This window comes from Ctenopharyngodon idella, chromosome 23, assembly GCF_019924925.1.
Source record: "Ctenopharyngodon idella isolate HZGC_01 chromosome 23, HZGC01, whole genome shotgun sequence".
Lineage (NCBI taxonomy): Eukaryota > Metazoa > Chordata > Actinopteri > Cypriniformes > Xenocyprididae > Ctenopharyngodon > Ctenopharyngodon idella.
In genome coordinates, this window is record NC_067242.1 from 1,072,142 (window position 1) to 1,094,555 (window position 22,414).

A 22,414-nucleotide genomic window follows, 5' to 3' on the forward strand; every position below is an offset into this window, starting at 1 on the left:
GGCCATCTTGTAACAGTCAGCTCGCTCACTCGTAACATTGTGTTTTAATGGTGCATGTACTTTTTAAATAACCATAACTTGCTCAATTTTCTACCGATTTTCAAAGTGTTTGGTTTGTTATAAACGTCAGAGATGTACTTATGACACTGCATACTTATGAATAATTATAACCATGGACTTCCATATGAAAATAACATTGAACAGAACAGATAGGTGCAATGAATATGCACACGCACAAGGTATTTATGTTAAATCAATATATAGGCTACTAAAACTCAGTGTACAGAATGGCAACATGAGATATATATATATACACTTTTATAATATGAATATTACTATTATAATAAAATAATTTGAATTGTTACATGTTTATTTTAACTTCTTCAGGGTTGGGCCATTTACTAGGCTTTTCCCCTCGACATTGCACTGTGCCTACTTCAGAGATCACTGTTCCAAAAAAAAAAAAAAAAAAGATGTCCAAAAGAAACATTCTGCGATTGTGTAAACAAACTTGTAAAAAGCTTTGGGTCAACAACAATCTTGTAATACTATTATGTCATAGCCCCGCTGTTCCTGTGTAACAGGACCTGTATTCTACATACATCCACTAAGTAACTAACGATTATCCCAAATATAATCATAATATTGTCATATCTTACAGGTGAAAGGTGATCCCACGGGCTCTCGTTTTGAGACTACAGCGATTGGAGCATCCGTAGGCTGCACAAAAGTCTGGCATCTTCTCTTATAAAGCCAGCAATTTCCTGTATCATAATGTAAGATGCTTTTAACAAACCAAACCGATTGGAAATCATGTGCAACTTAAGTTATATTGAAAAGAAAGAGCAATTCTGCCTCTCCCACTGATGCAAAATTGCTGGGTAGCAGCTAAACTGTAACTACTAGGTCTCACTCACAGCTTCTTGTTATTAGCCAGCTAATAACTACAACCACATCCACAAAGATTGTAATTTAGACAAAAGATTAGTTGTCATAAAATCGTTATTGGTGTCAGTAAAACCTAACTGAACAGCTCGATTGTGGTCTCAGCCTTGATAACTTGCGCAAGTAGCCGTGATACACAACTATGCTGAACGATTTAGTCATTTTTCGAAAAGAAAAGCTGCAATTTCAACATGTTCAAGCATCCAGAATTATAGCCACATTAATAACGTTTGTAAGAAACCAAACCATTTGTAAATCCGTCAAGATTTCAGCGAGATAAGAGTATTTGTGTTTGTGCAGATCACTCACCTTACATCAGGTACCACAGAGCCCGCCAGAAAGCTTGCCTGTGACAAGATGGCCGCCGGTGATGACGTTAGAGACTCCGCCATAAGACATCTACCCTTTATTATGTATATCTATGGGTTGAACTGTAAAGTTTTGATTCACTAAAAAGAACCATCTCATTAGAGATCAATTGTCCATATACACAGTTACTTCCTGGTTTTCGTTAAGCCAGCTTGGACATTTCCAGTGAACTGTTAGCTGTCATTCTGTACTCGCTGTACATCGACACAAAACCATCAATGGTTCACTTTTTAATGCTGTATTTATATTTTAATGCAGTTATCACACTTGCCTAATTTGCCAATAAACCAGTTTTATTGATTGCAATAAAGACGAATCTAATGGGAACGTTTGAATAAGAAACGTGGTGTCTGTAATTAGACACGCACACGCAACATTTTCCAGCACTTCAAATGTTATTTTTAATGTGATGACCAAAAACATTATTTGTTCATCCTTCTGAGATTGTCCACATTTGTAAAACCAGCGTTTCAGGATGTAGAAAATCCAACATTTGATAGAAAAAAATTAAAAAGACATTAATTATAACCATCAGATGGCGGCAGAGGAGCATTTATTGGCTCATATTAGCCATTTCCTGTAATAGTTTTTCACTCAGTTTCGCTTTTGAATAAATATTAAACATTATAAAATCACTAGGTTTAAAAATACATTTTGTCAAGGTGAAGTATGAAGTACTCACAAAATCTCATGAAAAACAATAACTTTTCTTGTGAATAAATTACACAGAAAGCAATCGATGATTCGATCATCAATGATTCTGGCACACTAAAACTCACATTTTTTTTAAAAGAATCTAACTAAAGTGCACAATAAATCTTTAATCTACAGTGTTGATGCTTTTTTTCACATGACAGTGTTAAAACTGATGGTTGAATTGAATTTTGCCGAGGAGGAACACTGACACACGTCTCTTTTTTATGTCGTCTTACGTTTGAATAATTAAATTAACACTATGTCTGACTATTTAAGTGACTATATTCATATTAAACTAAGTATTACACTATTGATGCTGTTAAAGCTACCTCAGGACACTGAAGATACCGACACACCAACAAGTGACATTTCACCGGAAGTTTTCCAGCTGGATTATATTATTGCGGGAGTGCATATGGTCCATTAGACTATGTTGGCAGTGCAGGTAACATTGTTGGAGTAGTGTTGCAGCACTAATTTTGACCTGCATGTTATTTTCTCTACAATGTAAGCATCTAAGCCTGCTGGAACAGGACCTGGAAGTGTCGGATCACATGTGGTGGTTTCAGGCTTGACTGATGCATCGTGGGTCACGCCCTGCCATTACTCACCGTCACAGCTCTTTATTCTGAGCATCACTGATTCTCCTGCAGAGGTGTGTGAGGACGCCTGATCCCCACCGGACAAGAGCGCACGTCTGACTCTATTCAGAGCAGCGCCACGCAAAGCAAACAGCACCTCATGAACACTATTGACTAGACTCTTTCTGATAAGAATAACACAGTTTTGGCTCAACTAGAGTGTTCCCAGTGTTTGAGAAGGATTGCACTCTGAGTCTAAGATACATAATACATATATAACATTCAATTCAACCCAACAGGTACTTCTATTTCATGTAATTGGCCACAAAAGATTTGTGCTAAAGCAACATGCTGGTTTAGATCTTAAAACCCATCATAAGACAACCTGCAATTACCTGGATATGTTTCACTTTCACTGCATTAAAGAAATCTGAACACTGTGAGAGAACACACACGAATCACGCCACAGAAAACTGGCGTCAACAGGCTGTTTGTGGACAAAAGCGTGGATTACGTGACTTTTATATGGCAACAAAAAGTTTTTTTTGGTCTAGTGCATAAAAAAAGATTTCACAAAACCTGCCAATAACAGAACAAAACAGCAGAACAAAAACATTAACTCTTTCCCTGCCAATGTTTTCTTAAAAAGTTGCCAGATGCATAACAGTGCCCTCTACTGTATAACAGTGAAACATGGATTGGCGGAAAATTCAATCAATGTTGGGGGAAAAGTTAAAAACTGGGTTTTGTAAGAAAATGAAGGCCTTTTTAAAGATCAGCAAGATTTGTTAAATTGTGAAATTATTTTCATGACAATTCAGCACATTATCCACCCAAAACTGTCATCACTATAATGCAAAAAACTCAATTTAATGATAAATAAATAAGTGCGTAATTATTAAAGTATATTATATATAATAACTGCAAAGTATTTATACATAAAATTATAGTAATATTTGGTGTACTGATCAGTGTTTTATAATTTGGAAACACTTTACAATAAGGTCTCATTTGTTAACATTAGTTAATATAACATGAACTAAAAATGAGCAATACACATTTGTTACAGCATTTATTAATCTTTGTTAATGTTAGTTAATAAAAATACAGTTGCTCACAGTGCATTAACTAATGTAAACAAATACAACTTTTTATTTAAAAAAAAATGCATTTGTAAATGCTGAAATTAACATTGAGATTAATAAATGCTGTAGAAGTATTTATTTAGTGTTTTATTTAGTGTTTATTCTTAATTCATAATAACTCATGAAATCGTATTGTAAAGTGTTACCATATATTTTAAAGTAACAATGTAAAAAAAACTGTTAAAGTAATAACAATATATTCAATGTAGAGGATAATGTAAATTAATGGAGGGAATATTTAATTAATTGTCATAAAAAAAAAAAAAATCTTTTTACAGACTTTTAGATGATTTTGTTTGACATTTTTCACATAGAAGAACCATTTTTGGTCCCCCAAAGAAGCTTTCAGTGATCAGTTCTTAAAAGAACCATTTATTTCTTAGTGTGAAGGACGTTTTAATGATGTACTGTAAAGAAGCTTGTGTGTGATGGAAAGATGTTAAAGGTTCTTCACAGACCCATGGATGTGTTTAAGAGTGTGTGATGTGTGGAGATGAACACACACCTGCAGATGACGCTCCCTCTGGACTTGCTGTAGCAGGGTTTGATCTGGAGGGCACAGGCTACAGCCTTCCACATCTCCGGCCGGCATTTCCTGATGTCCAGCACTGGGATGTTCATGAAGGGCATCTTGATGGTTCCGTTGGACCAGAGTTTGAAGTCATTCATGGCGCCCTGGTCTGACTGAACATTGCAGCTCCGAAACAGCTCAGTCGGCCTGAGAACAACAAACCCAGAGAGATGTGAGATGTGCTTTCCATAAACTCATTCACAGTATGTCAGACATTGATTAAATCGATTTACAGAGCAATAGGACAGACAAAAGTTTGAAGACACATAATTACTGGAGGCAACGATAATAATCAAAAGGTGAACATTGATTAATAATGAATTTAATAAATGTTTATAGTTTAATTCATTAAACTAACCCAATTGAAATTTGAAGCTCTGCACAAAATTGCACACAGTCTTGACTTTTAGTCTCCACAGAAGCAGCAAATGATGAAACACTCTAAAAAATGATGGGTTAAAACAACCCAATCCCTGGATTAAAACAACCCAATCCCTGGATTAAAACAACCCAGTCCCTGGATTAAAACAACCCAATCGCTGGGTTAAAACAACCCAATCCCTGGATTAAAACAACCCAATCGCTGGGTTAAAACAACCCAATCCCTGGATTAAAACAACCCAATCCCTGGATTAAAACAACCCAATCGCTGGGTTAAAACAACCCAATCCCTGGATTAAAACAACCCAATCGCTGGGTTAAAACAACCCAATCCCTGGATTAAAACAACCCAATCCCTGGATTAAAACAACCCAATCCCTGGATTAAAACAACCCAATCGCTGGGTTAAAACAACCCAGTCCCTGGATTAAAACAACCCAATCGCTGGGTTAAAACAACCCAATCCCTGGATTAAAACAACCCAATCGCTGGGTTAAAACAACCCAATCCCTGGATTAAAACAACCCAATCCCTGGATTAAAACAACCCAGTCCCTGGATTAAAACAACCCAGTCCCTGGATTAAAACAACCCAATCGCTGGGTTAAAACAACCCAATCCCTGGATTAAAACAACCCAATCCCTGGGTTAAAACAACCCAATCCCTGGATTAAAACAACCCAATCGCTGGATTAAAACAACCCAATCGCTGGGTTAAAACAACCCAATCCCTGGGTTAAAACAACCCAATCCCTTGATTAAAACAACCCAATCCCTGGATTAAAACAACCCAATCGCTGGGTTAAAACAACCCAATCCCTGGATTAAAACAACCCAATCCCTCGATTAAAACAACCCAATCCCTGGGTTAAAACAACCCAACCCAACCCAATCCCTGGATTAAAACAACCCAATCGCTGGGTTAAAACAACCCAATCCCTCGATTAAAACAACCCAATCCCTGGGTTAAAACAACCCAATCCCTGGATTAAAACAACCCAATCGCTGGGTTAAAACAACCCAATCCCTGGATTAAAACAACCCAATCCCTGGATTAAAACAACCCAATCCCTGGATTAAAACAACCCAATCGCTGGGTTAAAACAACCCAGTCCCTGGATTAAAACAACCCAATCCCTGGATTAAAACAACCCAATCCCTGGGTTAAAACAACCCAATCCCTGGATTAAAACAACCCAATCCCTGGATTAAAACAACCCAATCGCTGGGTTAAAACAACCCAATCCCTGGGTTAAAACAACCCAATCCCTGGATTAAAACAACCCAATCCCTGGATTAAAACAACCCAATCCCTGGATTAAAACAACCCAATCGCTGGGTTAAAACAACCCAATCCCTGGATTAAAACAACCCAATCCCTCGATTAAAACAACCCAATCCCTGGGTTAAAACAACCCAACCCAACCCAATCCCTGGATTAAAACAACCCAATCGCTGGGTTAAAACAACCCAATCCCTCGATTAAAACAACCCAATCCCTGGGTTAAAACAACCCAATCCCTGGATTAAAACAACCCAATCGCTGGGTTAAAACAACCCAATCCCTGGATTAAAACAACCCAATCCCTGGATTAAAACAACCCAATCGCTGGGTTAAAACAACCCAATCGCTGGGTTAAAACAACCCAATCCCTGGGTTAAAACAACCCAATCCCTGGATTAAAACAACCCAATCGCTGGGTTAAAACAACCCAATCCCTGGGTTAAAACAACCCAATCCCTGGATTAAAACAACCCAATCGCTGGGTTAAAACAACCCAATCCCTGGGTTAAAACAACCCAATCCCTGGATTAAAACAACCCAATCGCTGGGTTAAAACAACCCAATCCCTGGATTAAAACAACCCAATCCCTGGATTAAAACAACCCAATCCCTGGGTTAAAACAACCCAATCCCTGGGTTAAAACAACCCAATCCCTGGATTAAAACAACCCAATCGCTGGGTTAAAACAACCCAATCCCTGGATTAAAACAACCCAATCGCTGGGTTAAAACAACCCAATCCCTGGGTTAAAACAACCCAATCCCTGGATTAAAACAACCCAATCGCTGGGTTAAAACAACCCAATCCCTGGATTAAAACAACCCAATCCCTCGATTAAAACAACCCAATCGCTGGGTTAAAACAACCCAATCGCTGGGTTAAAACAACCCAATCCCTGGATTAAAACAACCCAATCGCTGGGTTAAAACAACCCAATCCCTGAGTTAAAACAACCCAATCGCTGGGTTAAAACAACCCAATCCCTGAGTTAAAACAACCCAATCCCTGGATTAAAACAACCCAATCGCTGGGTTAAAACAACCCAATCCCTGGATTAAAACAACCCAATCGCTGGGTTAAAACTACCCAATCCTTGGATTAAAACAACCCAATCGCTGGGTTAAAACTACCCAATCCCTGGGTTAAAACAACCCAGCCGCTGGGTTAAAACAGCCCAATCCCTGAGTTAAAACAACCCAATCGCTGAGTTAAAACAACCCAACCGCTGGGTTAAAACAACCCAACCGCTGGGTTAAAACAGCCCATTCACTGAGTTAAAACAACCCAATCACTGGGTTTGTCCATTTTCAACCCAACTTGGTGTTTTTTTTTTTTTGTTTGTTTGTTTTTTTTAACCCAGCATATTTTAGAGTGTTTTGAAGACATTAGAAAAAGGATCATGAAATCAGTTCTGTTTCTAATTTAAAGCAGAACTGAGTTGTTTTGTGGAATTGCCTTCTTATTGCACCCAACTGTTCACTACCATTTGTCACTGAATAAACACACTCCAAAGCTTTGGGAAGAGGGACTTCCTCAGGAAAGCTGGAGCAGTGAGAACCTTTTCCCCCCACTTTTTATTCCTTCTAATGATCCGGCTCTTTTTATAGAGCTCCAGCGTAGGATGGGTGGGGTAATTGTCGGGTAAAGACCAACCGTTCTTTCAGGGCTGAGGCTGCTGGATGTGGTTAGAAGCTGATTCCTGGTCATTTGAAGGTTTGTTTACAGCTTTTTCTTTTGGGTGTGGTGGTGGATTTATAACAGAAAATAAGAGAAAACCTTGACCAAAAGGAAAACCTTGACGATGATTCATATATATAATCATATGTGTGTGTGTGAGTGTGACTTAAATGAAAAAATGAACATGCAAGATATGTTATGCATTACATATTTTCTACTGGCTTGAAATAAAGGTTCACAAAATGAATAAAATCAACTCATGCTTTTTCTATTCTTTACATGAATCATTCTGTCAGTGAAATAAAATCAAGCCCTGGTGATAACCTCGTCTGGTCAGGATGAAGTTATGTCTTCTGCCCCGGTGGGTCTCAGCACACAGGCTGGTTTATTTGTGTTGAGGTAAACACTGTAGGGCGGCTGCAGACCTGCTGTGATCTGCATCAGGGTAAGTATACAGCACTGCAGGCGTGCTTGACACTCGGGGCTGCGTCTGTCCCCTCTGCTTTCTTCCGTATTTGCCTTTGGCGCTCTTTGAAATCCGCAGGAGTGCCCGCCACCCAATCATCCCCAGGAATCCTTCAAAGAAATCAAAGCCAGCGGTTGTTTTCCTGAACTCCAGATCCCATCATCGAAGCAGGGGTGCCATCATCTTCGGCGCTGCGATTCATCAGACTCAGCCAAAGAAAACAATACCCAGAATATTTCACATTGCACTGGATTCCTTCCTCGCCCTGGGGTTCACAGTCACTTTAAGGGATTTATCTATCTTATTTATTTATTTATTTGTTGTCGTGACAAGCCATTTCATCATCTGACTAGGCTTGTTATGACTCTTTCACAAGCTCTTTGTGTAAGTCGCACTCATTGTTTTAAAGGCATGAATCTCTCTTCGCTCAAACTTTTGAGAGGGCTCATGGGATTGACGTGTGCAGTGTGTAACCGTTGGTGGGAAACCAGCAGTCCTATCATAGTGACCCATGCCTTTTTGACCTGAAAACAAACGCTGTGTTACTGCTGCCATCATAAATCATGCTGTCTGCATCTGTAACCCACAGAGAAAACAGGTCGGCCGGAGAGAAACAATATGACTGCTGGATATTCATTTTTCCATGTAACATAGACCTTGTGTTCAGTTACATAATAGCATTTGAACTTATGAACCTACTGAACTCCTGTCTTATAACAATATTACTGGATCAGATGATATAGCTGGAGATATGTTCATTAATTATATGCCTATTTTATATAACAGTCTAATAAACAAGAGGATAATATTGAGTAACATACATTAGACTTTTTTGCTCCGCAATGAAAACAGATAACGAAACAAAAACATCACAAACATAGCATGGTGGTGTTTTTGTTCATGGATGAATCAGTATTTTCGAACAAATCAGTTGAGTAAATGATTCAATGACTCATTCCAGTGTCGTTTTTGCTAACTAAAACAGAAACTACTGAAAATAGTTTTCATTAATTGAAATAAAGCTGAAATAAAACGTTAGATGAAAAACAATAAAACAATAGAAAAAATTAGAAATGCTGACTTGGCAACTAACAAATAGAAGTTAAAGTTCTAAATAAGCTAAATATAAAAAATTACTAAAACTAAAATTAAAATATAAAAATATAAGCTTTCAAATTATAAATAAATACTACACTAATATATAAGCAACACTAAAATAACACTAACTCTTAAAGACATTCACTTGTTTTGTTCATGAATGAATCAATGTTTTTGAACAAATCTGTCAAGTAAATGATTGAATCAGCAATAGTTTGAAAAATAGTTTTCATTAATTGAAATAAGGCTGAAATAAAATGTCAGATGAACAACAATAAAAAGTTAGAAATGCTGCCTTGGCAACTAACAAATACAATAAGTTGAAGTTCTAAAAATACTAAAGCTGAAATAAAAATAAATTAAAGCTAAATATATATAAAAAATGACTAAAACTTTAAAATTAAAACTGAAAATATAAAAATAAAATCATATTCAAAATATAAATAAATACTACAGCAACACTAAAATAACACTAACTCACTCTTAAAGACAGTCACTTGTTTTGTTTCTGAATGAATCAATGTTTTTGAACTAATTGGTCAAGTAAATGATTCAATGACTCACTCATAAAAAAATAGTCACTTGTTTTGTTCCTGGATGAATCAGTATTTTCGAACAAATCGGTTGAGTAAATGATTCAATGACTCATTCCAGTGTTGTCATTGCTAAGTAAAACAGAAACTACTGAAAATAGTTTCATTAATTGAAATAAAGCTGAAATAAAATGTTAGTCATTAGTTTTGTTCCTGAATGTATCAGTATTTTTGAACTATTCATTTGAATGAATGATTCACTCAAATTGTCAGTCACTTGTCACCACAGTCTGTCAGGAACAAACACGGAAAAGAGGAGTGATAGAAAAGATTCAGATTTCAGGACCACAAATAACTGTTGCATAAGCAGATTTACAGCAAGAAAGTGTTTCCAACCTGTTGTTGAAGTTGGTGCAGTAGGTCAGATCTTTGCAGCCTAACTGGCACGGCTCCCTCACGTCAGCCAGGCAGGTGATAAGGTCCATCTCAACAGGGTTATATTCACAATGCTGGTCAAACTCCTGCCATGTCTGAGTGCCCCAGTTGGTGCTGATCTCCAGACACATATTCCTAACAAACAGTGAAGACATGAAACACATTAGTCTCAAAGCAATGCTGTTCCCCTTCAGAAGGGCACGGCTACTGACCTGCAGTGGGATGTGTTGGCTTTAGAGCAGCAATGCAGTTTAGCGCAGTCCATCTTGGCGATAGGTGGGGATTCGGGATCAGTTTGGGTGGGAGGGTGTGCGCTACCCAAGAAGCACTGCCACAGCGGGTCCTGTGGGAGCGGCTGACTGCCACATTCTTTGATCAGACCCTCCATGATCTCTTGCTCGGTGGTCATGGTGCGCAGGATACGCTTACAGGCCGTCTGACAGTGAGCCTCCACCGCCCGGTCACAGCAGTACAAACCTGAGGAAAGACACAGAGATACTCTGGGTAACTGATTAAATGTGACATTCATACATTTAAAACCTGCCATGGTAGCTTCTAACGCACATTTTTCTGCCTGAAACTAAAAATAGTTGAAAGAGAAGCACTAGAAACCAGCATGTACTAGAAACAAAGGTTCACGGCTCTTAGGTTCAGCAAAGGCTAATTGTTATCTTGCATACTAGCGCACTTCACCTGGTTCCCACCATAGTATGCGAATTGGGATGCAGCCACGCATGATTGGCTACATTTGTTGTACTTACTGTCGATAGGGCTTCTGATTGGGTAGGATTTGGTGTAGTTGGCCACACAGCCGATGAGCTGCGGACTGATGCTCTGGCAGTACTCTTTGACAGCGTTGATCTGCGAGACCGTGGGCGACGAGTCTGTGCGGAAGATGGCCTGGCAGTATTCACGGCAGTTCGTGTGTCTCCCTGCGTAACTGCAGCATACTGAGCCCACTGCAGGACAAACACACAAGACAAGCGTGAGGACGGGCCTCTGGACGACCACCAATAAACCAATGACTGAAATGATCATGATCACATGTTTAAAGATATCCGCACATCTGCAGGGCGGTATGAATACAAACAAGCACTTCATTCAGCTGTGAGCTTCAGCAGGGTAAAGGTCATAAAGGTCATGACCTTGCCTCCCAGGCACTTAAACAATTCAATCTCATTTCCTGTTAATACTGGAGAACTGATCATCAGACAGGAAATGCATCAGAGTGACTTCATACTGATGACCTTCTCATGCAGTTTTGCTTACTTTCATTTTTGGTGATACAGCTGTAGAGTGGCTTCTGCAAGACAACAAAAAACTAATTAGAATATTGCAATGTAGTGTATGAAACAGTATTTTTTTCTTTATAAAAACAATTTTTTTGCTGGTTGATTTCAAAAGACAAAACATTTCAGTATCACCCAGTTTTTTTTAAGGACTTGACTCAAATTTTGGTCTGTTAGTCAACATTTTATTTTATTTTATTTTATTTATTTTTTACGGAGCCCTGCACATGACATGCATGAAAAAAATTAAATTGTGCGCACAGCTTACTAATTTGTTCCCTCAATTTACTAAATCAAGCGCATGATTTATAAATCAAGGGAACGAAATAGTAAATCGTGCGCACGTTTTAGTAAATCGAGGGAATGAATTAATAAATCGTGCACATGATTTAGAATATTATTTTTTTCATGCATGTCATGTCTGGGGCTCCGTATATATTTCATTTATATTATTTTATATTTTATTTTATTATTTTATTTTTAATTTGATTATTTTATTTTATATTTTTATTTCATTTATTTTATTTTTTTATTTCATTTCATTTTATTTTATTCATTTTATTTTATTATTTTATTTTATTTATTTTTCACGCAAAGCTGTTGTTTGCACAATGGAGTAATATTGACTACTTTTTATGAAAATGTTATTTTTTCACTGCACTGTCCCTTTAAGACTGCTTCTCCAACAAAAACATTAGCCTACTTCCATCATAAAGTGGTATAAAGAGGTTTACAGCATCTGTAGAAAACAGGCTTTAACTGAATAAACACAAATAAAGCCTGAGTCACATGTCAGACTGCAAAGCAGCTAGACAAACAAACGTAGTCATATTGCGCAGCGAGAGACTCTTTGATGGATTCAGAGATAAAGACTCCCTTCATCTGAACATGGATGGAACAGTTGATGAGAGAAACGTTCACTGCATCTGTGAGAGTATATGTGTAGCTGACTGTACTTTAAACTAGATTCATGCCGTTACTTAGGGTACGGCACTGCTGCAGTTCACTTAATGGCCACCAGTGTCACTAATAACAAGGGTTTCTCAATTCTACATATAGCACCTTTAACATGAACTTAACTCAGGGTTAAAATGTATTATGGGTTTGGACACATTTTCATTCTGTATTTTAAGCCTGATTCCACATGGAAGTACAAAAATAAAACTTAATTCCTCATGATTGTAACTCACAACTAATATTTTTTTTGTTTCAAAATTACAACTGTCTCTCACAAAGGCATCTTTATTTCTCACAATTGTGACTTCCGATTTCACAAAAAAAAAAAAAAAGTATCTCAAACTTAATGTAATTAGCTATCTTTTAGGTGGAAACTGGTTTTTAATACACGTGCTATACAAAAAACACCAACATTTGTGAACTCCATGAAGTACTGTGGTAAAACTCCCACCTCTGTGTCTTTCTTGCATACTTTTGTGATGTCATTTTTCGACGATGCCTGAACAGAAGAGAAAAGTATTAAAGAATCACAGGTGAGACAGTCCAGCACTGTATTCTCTACATGTGTGAGTATATATTCAGAGCCGAGAGCGTTTATTGGACCTGTTTGCAGTCCCTGCGACACTCGCTGGAGATGGCCAGCTCACAACAGCCCAGCCCGACCCAGCCATCCGACTTCTTTGAAGCCCCTGAGAATGTTAAAAGTCACAGTGACCTTTACTATAGATTGAACGAAATACAATAAACGCACACGTTACTTTAAAGACTGTCGAAACAACAAGGCATTAATTTCATCTTGACATGCTTTTCATGTTTTCAGCTTCAAAGCTCTGGAGCCGATTTTAATGGCCAATGCAAGGTGTAGTTTGATTGATGTGAAGTATGATATTTTTGCATCTGGGAGGCATTAGGTCTTCAGAGACTCTAAATCCTCTCTTGTTCTTTTAAGACTGGTACAGGTTGAGAAGACAGGTGGGTTTTGCAGACATCTGGGTTCACGCCTTCACATACCCGGTAATGTGCTGTTGATGCAGATCCAGAGTTCAGTCTGCAAAACAACAAGGAGATGTTCAACATTACTGAACTGAAAACACCCTCAAATTCTGTCATCGTCAACTCACTCTCATGTCCTTCCAAAGATTTTCTTTTCCCATGGAACACAATAGCAGATCATGATTTACTGAAAACTTGTTTCAAACAACACGAGGGAGTTGATGATAACATAATGTTCATTTTCGGCTCCGAAAGTCTGAGAACGGATTTAAAATCTGAGGCTCAACATGTCAATATTGTTTGATAATTAAAATAAAGTTTGAATATTTAAACATTAAATCAATAAAAGAATAGATTAATTTTGTGATTTAAACTCGTTTAGTTAAACTTTTTACTCAAATTGTTATTTATAATGTGTGATCATTTAGCAAAAACGTATTAAATAAGAAAAACACACTACTGTTCAAAAGTTTAGGGCCAATACGATTTTTTCAATGTTTTTGAAAGAAGTCTCTTCAGCTCACCATTTGTTTGATCAAAAATACAGTGTGAAAAATTATTCCAATGTAAATCAGCTGTTTTCTATGTGAATATATAGTGAAGTGTAATTTATATCCAGTGATCAAAGCTGAATTTTCAGCATCATTACTCCAGTCTTCAGTGTCACATGATCCTTCAGAAATCATTCTAATATGATGATTTGCTGCTAAAAAAAACATTTCTGATCATTATCAATGTTGAAAATAGTTGTGCTGCTTTTGAAAGAACTGTGATTCTTTCAAAAGAACAGCATTTATTATTATTAACGTCATTATAAATGTCTTTACTGACACTTTTTATCAATTTAATATGTCCTTGAATGAGAGTGTTAAGCAAAAAATCTGACCCCAAATGGCATACCAAACAGTGTACAAACAGCGCTTTGAAGGGAAAATATTTGGATCGCCGGTCGCTTCAGTATTAGTGAACCTCTTATTATGTGCAATGGTGTTTTTTTTTACTCTGTGGGGCTCCAGAGAACCTCCTAACATGACTCAGCTTTAATTAAAAGTAGATGCTCATAAGAGCCACAAAATGCATTATTGAGAGCATATAAACCCTTGCGGTGGGATGGTGTCGGATCAGAGCGCTGGGCAGGGAGTATCCGAGGGAACATTCGAGCAGAGCCTGAGCTTTGACAAGATAATAAACCCAACAAACAGGATATTATCTGAGACTCACATTCTGCATCAATGTTCTTTGGCGTACGCAAAAACAAACCTTTCAAAAAAATTGCAAGGAGCATAAAAACAATGTGGTTTGTGATGTATCCGAGTCAAAAAAAAAACATGCTTGATTTGGAGTTTGAAAAGCTTTCGAACACATTTAAAAGGCTGCAAGAGATTTTCTATGCTTCCAAAATCCATTTGCATCCATTTGGGTGAATTAGCGTCCAAATAAAATAGGCCTGAAGGCTTCCACTGTGGCTAATTAGAGGCTGGATGTAATTGCATATTGCCGGCGATGGCATTCCAGCTTTGTAAGTAAGGGAAAGAGGGTGGAGGACGTCCATCCCGCCTTCATCCCTGCTTCCTCTGACTGCCAAGCAGGTGAAACCACAGCACCAAACAGGAAGCAGCAGCTCTCTCTCTGTTTAAGACTTCCTGTGCTGGCGGGGTGACAGCTTTAATGTAAACAGAGATTTGGAGAGTTGAGGAAATGCCTCACCAAAGACTCCGGGCAGTAACTGGGCAGACGCTGGAGAAGGTGCTTCAGACGGGATTCGCTTCTGATGGTCGCGAGCTGCAGAGAGAGAAAAAACATGCACATGTAAATATTTGTTTTCAATATATTTGGATGTTTTTAACTTTACAACATCATGTGACCACTGGAAAACAGCAGATCTGAAAGCACTGAAAGCCTCGCTGTGTTTGTTTTTCTCAACCTCTGGTTCCCAATGTACGAACATCTCCAAATGGCGTGACGGGTTGAATCAACTCCACAGCAACTACATAAATTTATCCACTAACCATTCAGAAATGTCCAGTTTCATTCTAAAAGTTGTAACTTCTTCCTGAGTCTCTCCATCAGTGTCGACTCCGGTTTGAACAATGTAAGGCTGAACACCGTTACTGACAATCCTCATTTTGTCTGCGTGAGATTCTCCAGCTTTGTTGTTGTTGAGCGACCGAAGCACGAGCTGTTAAAGCTCCGCCCTCTTCTGGAAAGGGGGCGGGAGCAGCAGCTCATTTGCATTTAAAGGGACACACACAAAAACGGCGTGTTTTTGCTCACACCCAAATAGAGGCAAATTTGACAAGTTATAATAAATGATCTGTGGGGTATTTTGAGCTGAAACTTCACAGATTCATTCTGGGGACACCAGAGACTTATATTACATCTTGTGAAATGGGTGTTATAGGTCTCTTTTAAGCATTGATTAAACATAAGGCTGCCAATTTTACACATTAATTTAGCACGATTAAAAAAATCCAAGAATTTTCCAATTTTCGCTACTTTTTTTGTAATGACTATTCAATATTTTCATCATCTGCCACAAATGTCTGATTTATCTTCATTATTTGGCTTTTTTATAGCAAATATTCATTTGATTACATAAATAATATTATAAATAAACATATGCATAATTTCAATTAATTGAAATAATTTAATGATGAATCATCATATATTGTAATTTATTTGATTTAATTAAATAAAATAATTTATAATCAAATTAACTGTCCGACAGCAATAATACAAATACACTATTTATAACAAATTATTTTTTTGAAGGATTTTAATAATACTCCACTTACAGTAGTGTCCAAAAGTGACGTCCGGAGGGGATATTTTAATGACCCTACACGTTTGATTAAAATATGAGTAAAATATTTAATAATATATTTTAAATATGAGGGAAGAACAAAACACTAAACTTGCTTAAGGTATTCATCTAACTAAAGTATTTGGCAAATATCTACAGCTACAGGTTTTATTTTACTTTTTATTTTACTTTACAACATAATCAGTAATCATGTGTTCATAATTTCTTTGTATGACAGTCTGGCCAAAAATTATGTTGCACAGTTTGTCATGTTTCATTGTGTTATTATCACTAATAAAACAACTCCAAATGTCTCCAAGCACAACTACACAATATAACTAAAAAATCTTTACAGCATTTTGAATAATATTTAAAGAAAGGGTAAAGATGTCAATTTCATCATCACTTTTGAAGCTACAGGATATGACCTATAAATGCATGCTCACAAGAATAATAAATACTTTTTTGCACGTATTTATATCAGATTTTTCATGACTTTAATGTAAAGTTTGCATTAAACATTATAAATAACTGTACGCTCAGAAGCAAGAACAGCTGCTGCCGCTGCATCAAAGGAAAGCTGTGACTCCGCCCACAAGAGCTGCGACTCCGCCCACAACACAAAGAGCGGCCTCTGTAGATAAACCAACCGTCCAATCCGTTTGGAAAAGTTTCTCTTTTTCACTCTCCTCATGTTTTGTTTTGAGGGTAAATCAATGGCGGGTGCCAGCAGGACTTCTAAAGGAGAGCAGCCTCTTCTCAAAGGGTTGAAGGCCTCGTCTCTTCAAAGCATCGGCCGTCCATTAGGATGAAACGGCCTGGCGATTACCATCCGCGCGTTCCCTCCTCGCTCTGCCTCTAACAAGGTGTCATTATTCTATCCTCCTAATCTCCTTTTTTATAGCCCCGTCTCCCATCTGATGGGCTTTTAGCTTCCTTTGGCTGGTTCTTTGACACTCCTGCCGTCTTTAATGCTGTTTTCTGTACGTTTTGATCATGTGGTGTCGTCTGTGGTCACTGGCAGGCCTTGAACAGGACAGTGTTTCTCTGAGGCGCTGGGTTAGAGAGGGTTAACGCTCGAACTACTGACTGACCCGTCTTAACTTCATCAAAAGCTCCATTCAGACGTGTGTTTCATGTCCTTGGAGCTCCAGAGTCTGTGAAAAGCGGTTTGGGACGAAGAGCGAGAAACAGGCCGAAAAACAAACACTCCTCACTAGAAGAGACGCCTTTTATTTATTTATTTATTTATTTATTTATTTATTTATTTATTTATTTATTTTCATAACAACCTGGTTGTATGGAATTATTTGCTCTTTTTTCCATCACCTTCAGAGGAAGAACATCTACTCTAAAAAATGCTGGGTTAAAAACAACCCAAGTTGGGTTGAAAATAGACAAACCCAGCGAATGGGTTGTTTTAACCCAGCGATGATTGGGATGTTTTAACCCAGCGAATGGGTTGTTTTAACCCAGCAAATGGGTTATTTTAACCCAGCGAATGGGTTATTTTAACCCAGCGAATGGGTTGTTTTAACCCAGGAAATGGGTTATTTTAACCCAGTGATTGGGTTGTGTTAACCCAGCAAATGGGTTAAATGTTTGCCCAACCTGCTGGGTAGTTTTATTTAACTTAACTATTGTTTAAAAATTACTATATTGCTTCCTTAAAATGAACCCAAAATATGTTGGAAATTAACATTTATTAATAAGTTTAATGAATAATAATTAAACAATAAACATTTATTAAATTGCTTATTAATAAATGTTCACCTTTTGATTATTATTGTTGCCTCTTATCACATGATTATTATGTGTCTGATTTTTAATTTCCAACATGTTTTTGGGTTCATTTTAAGCCAGACATATAGTCATTTTTAAACAAAAGTTGGGTTAAATCAAACTGTCCAGCAAACATTTAACCCAACAGCTGGGTTAAAACAACCCAGTTGCTGGGTTTGTCCATTTTCACCCCAACTTGGGTTGTTTTTAACCCAGCATTTTATAGTGTAACCAGTGATTTCATATGAGCACACTGACAGTTTGTTTCAACACAGATTTGTCCTTGAAAGGTCTGAGATAAAGAAACATTTTTCCACATGTCCATTTGCAGAAGCCTTTCTCTATATGGCCAGTGCTGCATTAAAGTCTTCATGTGTTTTTGCATCAGTTGTGTTGGTGTGAATGTGTCGTACCTGTTCACATGCTCCTTTACACTGAGGAAAGAGTTCTGCAGCATGATGGCAGCAGGAGGGATCTGAGAGAGAGAGAGAGAGAGAGAGAGGGCAAGTTTAGTCCAATCGATCCAATGTACTCCCAACATATTTCACTTTAAGCCCTGCTGACGGAGAATACCTTTTGTCGGCACTTTGTATTCACCCATAAATAGTCAGTCTACTGTGTAAGTATCTTAAAATGGGCAGTTAGCAGTTAATCATTACGGGATTTCACTTCTCCTCACACTATATATGGACACTGTGGCCTTACTGAAGCTCTGCTTAGATTTAAATCAACATCAATGCTTCACTCGAAGAAAAGTCCATAAAAACAGGGCACAATGATCTATGCTAATATGAAGAAATGTTCTATATCCATTTTACAGGTGTTTTACCCATATTTTGTATCACACGGCACGGCTTTGAAGAACCCAGTGACAAAGTTTGAGCTTCTTACTACACTGTAAAACTCAATAAGTTCAGAATACTCAAAACAACTAAGGAAACTTCTTACCTCAAAACATTTAAGTAAACTAACAAATTTTTTAAGTTAGTAGAACTTAAATTTTTTGTGACAAGTGGGGCGGGGCCAAGAGCCAATCTCTTAACACTTAATTTCAGCATTTATTTATACAGTCTGACACAAAGCATGCTGGAAATCAGAAATCTGCTGCAACTCAACTCAATCATTTTAAGTTCAGCTTACTACAATGAAATTTTGAGTTCACGCAACTTCTTTCTATTAAGTACAATGAACTTTCAATGTTCAGTTTTGCAGTGAACAATACAGAATGAGACCTGAGGTCAGAACTTTACAACTGGGAAATTTCAATGTAAAGCAATTACGAAGCAATCTGACCAGTGTGTGACGTCACATAAAATGGTTGCTTCCAGGCACAGATAATGATGAACTTTCAGTTTAAATACACAAGCGTTCAAAAGTTTGAGGTCAGTAAGATTTATTTTAAAGACATTAATACTTTTATTCTTCAAGGACTCATTAAATCAAAAGTGACAGTGAAGACATTTATAATGTTACACTGTAAAAAATGCTGGGTTAAAAACAACCCGAGTTGGGTTGAAAATGGACAAACCCAGCGATTGGGTTGTTTTAACCCAGCAGTTGGGTTGTTTAAACCCAGCGATTGGGTTGTTTTAACCCAACGATTGGGTTGTTTTAACCCAGCGACTGGTTTGTTTTAACCCAGCGAATGGGTTGTTTTAACCCAGCGATTGGGTTGTTTTAACCCAACGAATGGGCTGTTTTAACCCAGCGATTGGGCTGTTTTAACCCAACGATTGGGCTGTTTTAACCCAGCGGTTGGGTTGTTTTAACCCAGCGGTTGTCTTGTTTTAACCCAGCGGCTGGGTTGTTTAAACCCAGCGAATAGGTTGTTTTAACCCAGCAGTTGGGTTGTTTTAACCCAGCGATTGGGTTGTTTAAACCCAGCGAATAGGTTGTTTTAACCCAGCAGTTGGGTTGTTTTAACCCAGCGATTGGGTTGTTTTAACCCAGCGGTTGTCTTGTTTTAACCCAGCGAATGGGTTGTTTTAACCCAGCGATTGGGTTGTTTAAACTATTAAATTATTAAATATTAATAAATGTTCACCTTTTGATTATTATTGTTGCCTCTAGTAATTATGTGTCTGATTTTTAATTTCCAATCTATTTTGAGTTCATTTTAAGCCAGACATATAGTCATTTTTAAACAATAATTGCTGGGTAGTTTTATTTAAACTCAACCGCTGGGTTAAAACAACCCAATCGCTGAGTTTGTCCATTTTTAACTCAACTTGGGTTGTTTTTAACCCAGCACTGTAAAAATATTTCACTGTTTTCACTGTATTTTAATAAATTCTTGGTGAACAGAAGAGACTGCTTTAAAAAAATAACATTAAAAAATTGTGGTTATTCCAAACTTTTGACATACGGTAGTGTATATAAAATAATAAATTTATTTTAGCAAATATTAAGTAAATGAAACCAATGAATTAAAATTTCCACATAAGATTTGCAGAAACAGGTGTGTAAATTATGGCAAATTACCCCTCTTTTAAATACATTAAATAGCATAAATGTCTTTTTGGCAGTCACTTTTTGCCGTGTTGTTTTTGAGCAGCAGGCACAGGAATGTCAGAGATATCAAGCAGGAAAATGTCACTAAATGCATGTGAGAATGAGATCAGACTGAGATTCACTCGTATTGTGTGTGAGCGACTGTTTTCTTATAATAATCACAAGGGAGAGTTGTGGCTTTGAAAACTTAAGAAAAACATATTCTCATCTGTTTATGCTCCTCCGGAAAAAGTCATCATTATCAAAATGAAGCACTTTCATCTCAGCCCAGACTCATCCAGACTCGTTCCTTTCATCAGTGTGATTTGATCTGTCTCTTCTCGTGAGCCGTGTGCACTGTTAAGTGCTCTTCTTCAGTGCTGTAGTGTGCTTCTCTGGATCATCTGCTCTCTGTCTCAGAGCGTCTGGCTTTCAAATGAGCAGAAGTGAGATTCACCAGCACGCCTCTCCTTTCATCCTTTCATCCTTCCCTACGTTTATCGAGCGGACACCAGTGCTTTCTTAACACGTGAGAAAGGACGCGCAGTATGAAACGTGCCGCTGTTGTTCTTCTGAGCTCGAGGAACAGAAGAAAGACACTGAATGAAAGCAGTCGTCTGCGTTGATGGTTTCACGGCCGTTAGCGACATCTATAGTGTGTACTATAACGTCAAAGGTTCATTTAACTAAAGATGCATTTAGTGCATGAAGTTAGTGATCTATAAGACAAGAACATTCACATCTTCTCTTATTCCAACATGGCTGACAGCGGGGCTGTTTGAAGCTGCTGAGGCTGAAGATGCTCATAGATTGGATTGTATTTCTAAGAAGAAAAGCAAACAGCTGCTAGAACTTCACTGCCTTCAGTGTGTTTGCTTCCTGTTAGATAAATAATTAACTTAACAATATCATTAATTTATCTTAACCAAATGACCTTTTACATACTAAACTAACCTTGCTTTATCATAAAAAAGATATTTTTAATTGTTTGATATTTATCTGATGATTATCTTACTGACCTTTAGACACAGTCTATGACATCATTTCCTGTTTTTGCATGTTTCTGCATGCTGGTCACTCATGACTTTGATTAGGCAAAGCTTTTCAAAAATAAGCAGTCAGTAAATCAGTTTTATTAAGATTATTTGTAAATATTTGTAACAACAATAATAATATATTTTACCTTTTAAATGTTTTATTATTACTATTATTATTATTATTATTATTAATATTACTACTACTATTATTTAAAATAATAATAACAATAATTTGTAACATTTTTAAAATATTATTATTTAAAATAATAATAATAATAATAATAATAATAAATAATGTATTATTATTTTTTAATTTTTTATTATTAATTTAATTTTTTAATTTATTTTTAATTTATTATTATTATTATTATTTAAAAAATAATAACAAAAGTTAACATTTTAAAATTATTATTATTTAAAATAATAACAATAATAATACTTTTTAACATTTAAAATGATTACTATTTAAAATAATAATAACAATAATTTGTAACATTTTTAATTTATATTATTTAAAATAATAATAATTATTATTATTTTACCTTTTTAATTTATTATTATTATTATTATTGCTATTATTATTAAAAATTATAAATAATAATAGCAATTTTATAATAATAGCAATTTGTATTAAAATATAATAATAATAATAATAATGCCAAATAACTTAAGGGTTTTTTGTTTTTGTTTTTGTTTTTTTCATTATTTTAATGATAATGATATCAGGACAGTAGCATCACCCTGACATTTTTACTTTATGCCCCATAAAAATCTATATTTTAAAAAAAAATTATTTAATTAAAAACATGCTCATCATCGATGAGGTGCATTTAAATTACTGTATATATGAACTGCATTTTTATAGAATTTTTTTAAATAAA

The 22,414-nt window shown here is 36.6% G+C and overlaps 1 protein-coding gene across 1 annotated transcript in view; it reads right to left on the minus strand.

Moving 5' to 3' along the window:
- The window catches only part of reck (reversion-inducing-cysteine-rich protein with kazal motifs), a 55,678-nt gene that overhangs the window by 16,821 nt on the left and 16,443 nt on the right, over nucleotides 1–22,414 (minus strand). The window contains exons 2-11 of the mRNA XM_051882883.1: nucleotides 18,420–18,481; nucleotides 15,129–15,203; nucleotides 13,440–13,476; nucleotides 13,032–13,117; nucleotides 12,880–12,927; nucleotides 11,452–11,485; nucleotides 10,944–11,141; nucleotides 10,395–10,659; nucleotides 10,144–10,317; nucleotides 4,242–4,454 (exon numbers count right to left, since the gene is read on the minus strand). Coding sequence (XP_051738843.1) covers nucleotides 4,242–4,454; nucleotides 10,144–10,317; nucleotides 10,395–10,659; nucleotides 10,944–11,141; nucleotides 11,452–11,485; nucleotides 12,880–12,927; nucleotides 13,032–13,117; nucleotides 13,440–13,476; nucleotides 15,129–15,203; nucleotides 18,420–18,481 — 1,192 coding nt within the window. The remainder of the gene's footprint in view (nucleotides 1–4,241; nucleotides 4,455–10,143; nucleotides 10,318–10,394; nucleotides 10,660–10,943; nucleotides 11,142–11,451; nucleotides 11,486–12,879; nucleotides 12,928–13,031; nucleotides 13,118–13,439; nucleotides 13,477–15,128; nucleotides 15,204–18,419; nucleotides 18,482–22,414) is intronic.